Consider the following 9,523-nt stretch of genomic DNA (forward strand, 5'->3'; position numbering starts at 1 on the left):
TTTTTTTGCACAGGATTGATTCCAAGGTTGCTCTACCACTAAATTATACCCATGTTTCTCTTTGCTTTTTATTTTGGGACAGAGTCCTGCTAGTTTGCTGAAGTGGGACTTGAATTTGTGATCCTTCCGTGCCAGCTTCACAAGTGCTGGGATTACAACCATGTGCACCATACCCAGGTTTCTTTAGTCTTTTATTCAAGCTAGACAAATCTTTATTTTATTCTATGTTTACACCAATTCAAGTTAGTTTGCTTCTTTTAAAGGCAGAGTCTGCCTTGTTCTGAGCAGCATTCTGATTTATGTTGTTACAGCCCAGGGTGACCTGGGCCGAGAGCTCCCTCCATTCCCTTGGAGTCTGTGAACATTCCCTTTCACCTACCCATCCACCTGTTCACTCACTGCTACGGTGCGGCTACCTCCTTCAAAGCTCATTGTGAAACTTAATGCCATTATGTATTGAGGTATGACTCCTTAAAGGTAATTAGGTCACAAAAGCTCTCTCCTTATGAATAGAGCAGTGCTGTTGTGGCTGCATTAGGTTCCCAGTGAAGGATAAGATTAGCATTCACCCTTTCTCTGTCGTGAACACACCCACTTGCCCTTCTGCCATGTCATGAAAGCCCGTGCCAACTGTCGGCACCATGTTCTTGGACTTCCCAGCCTCCGGAGCCAAGCACCAAGTAAAATTCCACTGTGTATAAGCTCACCCAGTCTGTGTTTTCCTGTTATTGCAGCAGAAGCAGACTAAGACACCCACTCACCCAAGTTCCTATGCCCAACACCCTATTCCTCCACCCACCCATGCATCTGCACAGAAGCTCATGTATCCGCTCAGCCCCATCCACTCACGTACCTGACAGATGGGTGTGGACCCATGGGTGTTTGTTCAGGGTCTGATGCCCAGTGTTTGAAAGACAAGGAGAAATGAGACTCAGTGGCCCTTTAGTGAACTCACCTGGGTGGTGTCGTGTTTCGTTTCATGCAGAAAGACTGATCTGAGAGTGACCTGGAAGCACGGTGGCAACTGAGTAGGGACTGTGTCACTGGCCGTGTTGGCTCGAGCTGGGTCACCCCAAGGCTGTGAGAGGCCCTTGCCTGTGAGACTCATGTACAGCCGGGCTTAGAGCCCTGGGACTGCCTCCCTGGCCTCAGTCAGTGCAGCACAAAGCAACATAGTCCACTGTGGCTCAGGAAGGCAGTGAGCAGAGGGCTTGCCTTGGAACCCAGTGCTAGGTTTGCGAAACCTATCACTGGGCGGATCCCAGCAGCCTCTGTCTCTAGACCAGTGTCCGTGGCTGAAGCCTCCAGGCCCGTTCAATCCTGAGTGGAGACTGTAGCCCCTGTCAGCTGGACTTTGGTTACCAGTATGTGTGGTTGGGTACATCATCTCAAGCCATAAGCCCACCGCAGTGGAAGGTAACCCACAGCAGCATCAGCCTGTGTCCTGTTCTGTGCCGCACCCATCTCAGTGGGTTCTGGGCTTAGAATGAAGAGGAGCACAGAAAGCTTATGGGAACTCTAGAACAGCATTAAAGAAGCAAATACTCAGGTTATTGGGATTTAAGAAGGACCTGAGAATCCCAAAGGAGTGGAGATGTACAAAGATTTAATAGGCAAAAACATCTCAAACCTAGAGAAGGATACAGATATCTGGGTACAGGAAGGTCAAAATCACCAGTTAGATTCAACTTTTCTTTCTTGGGGCTTTAAGTATCTGCTTTTTGTCTTTCACCTTCAAACGTTCAAAGCCCCAAGAAAAATGAAACATCTAACTGGCCAGCACCTTACTGGCCAGGAAGGAGTGGGATGAAATTGCCACAGTGCTATAGGAAAAAACCTGCCAACCAAGAATACTCGCTTACAGGACAGCTAGACATCTCTAGACAAAACAAACTGAATTCATAACCCAAAGACACATCCAACACAGAATGACACGGGGAGGTTTTCACCTGAAAGAAAGAGACACTAGCAAGTTAAGAAGAAAACATCAGAAGTAATACAACTGGTAAGATTAACTACAGACAAATTCAGAATGTTCACTATTGTAGGCATTCATATCTTTACTATGAAGACCAAAGAAATCACAAGAAAAGATGAAAATTATGTATATGAATACAATAATCAAGGAGCAGAAGACCAAAGTATCAGCTGCTATCAACAAGAAATAAATGAATAATAAATGCTGGCAAGGCTGTGGGGGAAAAAGGAACCCTTCTCTGTTGTTGGTGAGAGTGTAGACTGGTACAACCACTATGGAAATCAGTATGGAGATTCCTCAAAAAACTAAAGCTAGCTTTATTTTTTAAAAATTAATTAATTATTTTTTTAGACGGGTTCTCACTATGTAGTTCAGACTGGCTTTGATCTCTCTATGTAGCCCACTGACCTCAAACTTACAGCAATGCTCCTGCCTCAGCCTCCCAAGTGCTGGGATTACAGCCATGTGCCACCACGCCTGGCAAAAAACTGAAACTAGAGATTCCATTTGACTCAGCCGTTTCCCTTCTAGACATCTGAAATATTTTAAAGCATCATACCACAGTGATATATGCACATCCATGTTTATAGCAGTGCAATTTGTAATAGCTAAATCTTGGAAACAGCTCATACGCCCATTAGAAGATCAATGGATGAAAAAAATGTATTTAGGATGGAGTGCTACTCTGCCATAAAGAAATAAGAACTTGAATCATTTGTAGGAAAATGGTTGTACCTTGAGATCATAATCTTAAGTGAAATGAATTGGACACAGAAGTTTAAATATTGCATTATTTCTCTTGTGTGAGAAATCCAAAGGATCAATAGGCGTATAATGGAGGACAGATTTTGGGAAGCAGAAAGAACATGTTTGAATGAGCAGGGGAACAAGAGGTGGAGGAGAGGGAGAAGGGAAAAGGAAAAGAAAGACAACAGAAGGGAAAAAATGAAAATAAAGCTTGTATAAATGGGGAGGGGAAGAAGAGTTAAAAGGAAAGGAGGGGAATGGGAGAAAAGAAAAATTAAGATATCATAGGTACAGGCACAAATTACCTATGAAGTATCTGATCAATATGCATGACAAATATGCACTAATAAAACATTAAGTTAAAAAAGTAAGTCCTAGTATTTTATTGCACAGTACGGTGACTACAGATAATGATGACTGTGTCTTTTCAAAAGCTAGAAGAAAGGATTTAGACTGTTTTCACCAAAAATAAACGATAAATGTTTGTGGATGTGTCAGTTACTTTCCTGTTGCTACGACAAAATACTTGACAACTATAAGTTATAGGGGAGAGGTTTATTTTTCTCACAGTTTGTAGAGGTTTCAGCTCATAGTTGGCTGCCTCCAAGGCAGAGTGACATGGCACAGGGACATCGCAGAGGCGAAACAGTGCATGACATAGGCAGGCAGGAAGCAGAGTGGGACCAAGGGAGTAGGAAGGATGTATCCTTCCAGGCCACACCACCAGTGACCCCCTCTTCTCACCAGGCTGCACCTCCCAACATCACACCTGGTATAAAGCAATCAGCAGACTAATCTTGTACCACACAACCATGATTCAGTCACTTCCCAGAAGCCCCACCTATGGGCGCATGAGGCTTTGAGGGGACGTCTAGACACAGGGGATGTGGGTATATCTATATTTGCTCTGATTTCAACATTACACAACACATACACACATTGAAACATAACATGGTACTCCAGAAATGAACTTTTGTGCCAATTAAAAATTAAAAGAAACTAAAAACTAAAGAACGAAAGACTGATTGGTGACTCTCCCGCCTTACCCTCAGGCTATATCAACTGCTCCAACAAACAGTAGCAAATGCTATTTCCCAGGCACATAACTGAACAGCTATAGTGAATGAGGCTGGAACTATTGGATCCTCTCTATCAAAACACTGCTTATTTTCCTGGTTAGCCTTGTACCATTCACGAACCAAGTACTAGTAGTGAGCCTCCCATGTGTTAGGCATCATGCTGAATGCTGGGGGTAGAAGGATTAGAAGGGCACAGTCCCTGTGTTGAAGAAGCCCAAGGTCCTAACACCAGCACCTGACAGATGAAAGAATTCCATTACTGTTTTGCTGGCATCTCCTCCTGATACTCAGCAGAGCAGAGCTAACTATTTCTTCTTTGGGTCACTCTGCTGCTGTCTAGTAAAACTTCTGGAGTCGGACCTCCTTTTACAGTGCGATTTCCTCGTCAGCTAGAACCCTTTCCTGTTTGCCTTGTTCCCTAGAGGAACCAGCTTAGATCCTGGGTCCAGTGACACATGTGCATCACGTATGTAGGGGATGAATGTGAGCGAACACTGCGCAGGAGTAGAAGGGTAGAGAGCAGAAAGTAAAATCACTCGTAGGGTGACTAAGACCCCACCTTGACTTCTCTCCTTAGCTTGTCCTAGCCAGGTGATCTGAAGCAAATGACTCGCTTCTGCACAGATATGAAGATGCCAAAATTCCTCCACCCCGAGATGTTGTGCAGATTCAGTGAGTTAAAATAAATAGCCGTTTGGTGATACACATTAGTGGTACCACAGCTCCTTTTTTTTCTGCCATCAAGATGATTATTACCCCCTGCTCGCCTCTCCTCTCCTGTCCCATTTTTCCCAACCATCAGCTAAAATCCTCCAGTACTCCCAAATCATCACACCAGAGTACTCTGTCCAGGGATCGGGAGTGCAGACAGTGTAGTTCTTGGAAGGAGAGCCTCTACCTGAGTTTTCATGCGTGTTTGTGTTTCTATACTGTCGATAGAGTGAAAAGAAATTCTATTTTAAGAGAATTTTGAGGTATAGTAAAGCTGTCCTTCAAAGGAAGGGAAGTGGGACAGATCGTATGTGGCATGAGGCATCAGTGTCACTTCTGTCAGGTTGAGTGGGTGAGTATGACATAGAAATAGACTGAAAAGTCCCACCAGTTTCTGTTTTCTTCTTCCCACACAAAACAAACGACCCAGGAGGCAGACTCAAAACTCCTCAGGTCCACTTAGCGCAGGCAAATTAGACCTGAATTAAGGGAGCAGCTTCTGATCTGGTTTCTTCACCCCCCGCCCCATGAGCTGGGGCAGCTGCAGCCCCTCTCACCTACTTCTTGCTAGAACCTTCTTCCCCAGGACCCTGATCTCAGTGAGTCAGGGACACCAGCAGCAGGCAGTGGGAGAGGCTGGCTGCTCTTCAGACCCTCCAGACCCTTCTCCTGCCCTTGATCTCTTGCTGCTGGTTCAGGTTGGGCTTTGAACACTAGGGCGCCAGATGTGAAGAGCTGCTTGGCAGATGTGTGGTCCCCCTGGATTGAGATGCATGCCTGTACTTTTACTGCTCCTAGCTCTCATTTCTTCTCTGGAAATGTCAGTTTGATTCATTGAAACAACACATCGGTCAACGGGTGGGTTAAATTAAGAACATCTTCTGTTACACACTTTCATGATTTCAATTCATCCTTGGCACAAGTGAGCCCTTACCTTTGTTTTCCTCCCATTACGATTTACTTTGAGTGAGCCCAAGCACCACAGGGCTACGCCGGACAACTTGGGAGAAGAGACGGGCTCTTGTTCTTCCAGTATTCTCCTCCCCTCCATCACCTGCCCAGGGTGAGACCTAACCGGACACAAGGGAACAAGGAAGAGCAAGGGAAACATCAAGCTGGAGAGGATGTCAGCATCTTTGAAGGCCGAGGCCGCACCAGCTCTCATTCTGTCCATGTTGCCAGCCTTTCTCCGGGAAGTCATTTTCAGTTTGTCCAGAATCTGGACTCCTGACTTGTCCTTTTTCCGTAGAGGATTTGTCCAGGGCTTCCTCATTTCTTCCTGGGCTTGGTGTCTGGCAGCCCGGGTTGGCATTGCCTTCCTGTTGCTACCTATCTTAAGGGGACTTCCAGAGCCTGGGGTCCACTTCCCCTTACTCTCTTCCCCATAGCCCGGACCACACATCACGTCCCTTCTCACCTCCCACACTCGCGGTTCTCATCGCTGATTTCACAAGTTCTCTGCCTCATCCTCTTCCACAGCCAGTGGTCCCTTCTGAGACACGCTGTCCTGTACTTACCCACTTGCAGTTGCCTTCAATACTCGAGTCAGGCGTGGCCTACCCTAGGAAGCCCTCTGGGAAATCCACTTTCTCTCGGCCTAGGTAAGGTGCCCTATGGTCCCTGCACATCCCTTCTCAAAGCAGCCTGTGGTTTTCCCATTTGCCTTCAGGACCCCAGCACCGGGGCCTTGTGGTCTGCATTTTCTCCTCAACCTAGCAAAGCACTTGTATCGTCACCCTCCAATGAGACTTGTGGAATATATGATGAATGAATGAATATCTATTCTGTGCTTTTGCTGGGGACCAAATATCACACTCCTTGTGTAGCTTGCATCGCAAAATGAAAGTTGAAAAGTTAAACTTCTTTTCTTCTAGACACAAACAGATTCTCCTTTCAGACATAAGCAACATTTCCAAACTTTTGCCGAGCACACAGCCAACATGCCCTCCTGTCCTCAGTCCAGAGGAAGTGACAGCATATGCAGGTGCCAGCCCCAGGAGGTCTGCCAGTTTCTGTGCACAGGGAAGGGGAGAGAGCAAGCTGTCGACTGCCTAGTGCAGTAGAGGAAGCCTCAGATGTGTGTTGTCTCGTGGTTCTTGCCGCACCTCCGTTCCTTGCTACGGAAGACCCTACATGCCTGTACCCTGGGAGATGATGATTTGAAGCAAATGGGTCCCTCCACCTTCTCAAAGCTAGCTTTGAATAAGTCCTTTTCTTTCTCCAAAATAAATGGCCTCCTTTGATTTGGTCAGCAGCCAACAAGTAGACCTGAGCTTCTGGACCTCAGTAGCCGGTAGTACTTGGCCCGGAGGCTTCGTGTCAGAAGGGGAGGATTTCTATAGAGGGGAGACCAGTGGAGAAGAGGAAGGAGTTCGGGTAGGGTGGAGATGAGAGATGGAGAGTGGCAAAATAATTCAAGTATACTCTGCAGGTACAGTCATATGTTCTTCTGTGTAACTAACATGCACTCATTAAAAATAAAAAAAGAAAAAGGTTTCCACCAGGGTTCTGAGGGGCTGACTTCAGCACCTTTCCCCTTCCCAGGCTGACTGAAATTTTACAGTCAGGGGAGCCTTCAGCCAGTAAAGAAAGAACTGAGAGGCACAAGGCAAGCTGGGTGATTCTTGTACCCCCAGGCAAAGACTGGAGATACCAGAGAACCCAGCCTGGTCATCTCTGATTAGGAAAGATCTGAACTGGGAGTGCGTGGGCTGCCTCAGCCTCCTTCTCTGCTCACTTGGGTTGAATTCTCCGCCTCCTCCTCTGAGTCACACTGACAACTTCCCTCCCCACTCCGCTCGAGGGCTTCTTCAGTACTTCGGCCTTGCTATCCTGCAGCAGCCTGGAGCTCAGAGCCGTGTCTGACCTTCCAGTCATGAGCAGGACCTGCGCAGCCCTCCTCTTGTTCACGGGTGAGCCCGGAGTCCTGGCTAGGGGACCAGGGTCTAGGTAGGGAGAGAGGCTGGACACTTAGGGGAGGCTGGCACATAGGCTCTGAGATCTGGAGCTTCCGAGGAAGAGGGTGTTGAAAACCAATTTGGGAGGAATTCAATGATGCCTTGAGTGTCTAGGGATTTCTAAAGCAGGCAGAGAAAGTCATTTTTGTGCTTCGTCCACGGTGCCCTTGTGGCCCTCGAGTCTTCCCAGCTTCTCCTTTGTAGGCTCCAGGGGTAAGGGCAGGGAGGGCTGATTAGTTCTGGCGGTGACCGATGCTCTGTGGAAATGGTGAACCTAAGCTTGTCAGGGAAGCACTTCCTGAAGTCCGTCTGTGAAGCGTGAGGACAGAGGTAGGACCGGTCCAGGACCCAAGGAGAGAACAGGGACCCAGGACACAGTGCCAAGGGAGGGCGGGGTGGAGGGACACAGGAGGAAGACTCTTCTCACTTCCCCAGGCGTAGCTGCTTCTCTCGGCTTCAACTTGGACACGCAGCAGAGGACAAGCTTCCGTGGGGACAGCCCTGGGTTTGGACACAGTGTGGTCCAGTATGCCAGCTCCAGGTGAGAACGGGTGGTGCCTGGCCTTCGGTGCTCATCGGCTCTGCTCCCTGCACAGAGCCCTCTCCCTTCCCAGCCCATACCCCGGTGGCATGACTTCCAATTTGCCGACTTGCCCCGAGTTATGGATATTTTGATGAAAGCATACACTGTCTTACTGTCATGATAATTATAGCTGGTACTTATTGGGTACTTTGTAAATGCCAGGCACTGCGACCTGCAATTACAGTTGGGCACTGATTTAGACTTCACAACCTTAGGACTTATGCTTATTGAACACCTACTATCTATCTCAAGAGCTGAGTGTACATCAGAGAATAAAACAGACAAAATTACTGTCCTTGCCGAATCAAAATTGTTACTGATCTCCATTTTATGGACAGGAAACCGAGGCTCAGAGTGGTGAAGCAAGCTTACCGGAGGGGCAGTGGGGCTTGTGTCTGTTTCTTATTGAACACCTACTATCTATCTCAAGAGCTGAGTGTACATCAGAGAATAAAACAGACAAAATTACTGTCCTTGCCGAATCAAAATTGTTACTGATCTCCATTTTATGGACAGGAAACCAAGGCTCAGAGTGGTGAAGCAAGCTTACCGGAGGGGAAGTGGGGCTTTTGTGTCTGCTCATTACTGCAGTGGTCTTTTTCTCCCTGCAGGGTGGTGGTTGGAGCCCCCAAAGAGATCACGGCTGCCAACCAGACAGGTGGCCTCTACCAGTGTGATTACAGCACGGGCAGGTGTGAGCCTGTCCCTGTGCAGGGTGAGTCACTGTCCTGCAGCGACCCACACCAGGCTCCTCTGGCAACCCCAGCTCTGTCTGCAGGACCTCTGGTCTCCATCAGGATCCCCAAGCCCCTCACGGCCTCTGCCTGTCACAGCCCAGTACTCTTTCTCTCTCTCCACCATTACCTGGATGGCTTCATCCCTTGTCAGGCCTCCTTTTGCCAAGAGGCTGTGGACCCTGCCCAGTTCTTACCCATCCTCTCTGTCTCCAAGGGTGACCGCATCTGTCCTCTCTGTCTCCTCAGTCCCCCCGGAGGCCGTGAACATGTCCCTGGGCCTGTCCCTGGCAGCTGCCACCAACCCCGCCCGGCTGCTGGTGAGTTGCCCGGGCTCACAAGAGGGTCTCTGGGGAGGAGTGGGGCCCAGGGCTGCTGGGGCTGGAGTCCAGGGGAAGGTTAAGTGCTGAGTGAGGGGAGAGTGGGCCGCTTTCCCACCTGCCCCCTCTGTCCCCAGGCCTGTGGCCCAACTATGCAGCAAGCGTGCAGACAGAACATGTACTTGATGGGGTTGTGCTTCCTGCTGGTCTCCCCTGCCCAGGAGAGAAAAAGGCTTCCAGATGCCCCACAGGGTGAGTGTCTGGACCACCAGCTCCTTTGGGGAACCCACGTGTTCAGCTGGGGGTATGATGGGGTCAGAGACTTTTACCGGAACAGATAAGAAAAGAGGTGTTCTGAAAAAAAAATAGTCACTACAGGGTGTAGTGGCTCCAAGCAGAGCTGAAGTGTCCCTC

The 9,523-nt window shown here is 48.3% G+C and overlaps 1 protein-coding gene across 1 annotated transcript; it reads left to right on the plus strand.

Annotated features, from left to right (window-relative positions):
• Nucleotides 1-7,329: 7,329 nt before the first annotated feature.
• Nucleotides 7,330-9,450, plus strand: LOC104876911 (integrin alpha-X). Its single transcript, XM_010645148.2, has 5 exons — nt 7,330-7,427; nt 7,908-8,013; nt 8,667-8,770; nt 9,039-9,109; nt 9,247-9,450. Exons 1-5 carry the CDS (start codon nt 7,391-7,393, stop codon nt 9,448-9,450), a joined length of 522 nt encoding a protein of 173 aa, XP_010643450.2. The 5' UTR covers nt 7,330-7,390.
• Nucleotides 9,451-9,523: the final 73 nt, after the last annotated feature.

This window comes from Fukomys damarensis, unplaced genomic scaffold (genome assembly GCF_012274545.1).
Source record: "Fukomys damarensis isolate Sample0158 unplaced genomic scaffold, DMR_v1.0_HiC HiC_scaffold_34, whole genome shotgun sequence".
In the NCBI taxonomy this organism is placed as follows: domain Eukaryota; kingdom Metazoa; phylum Chordata; class Mammalia; order Rodentia; family Bathyergidae; genus Fukomys; species Fukomys damarensis.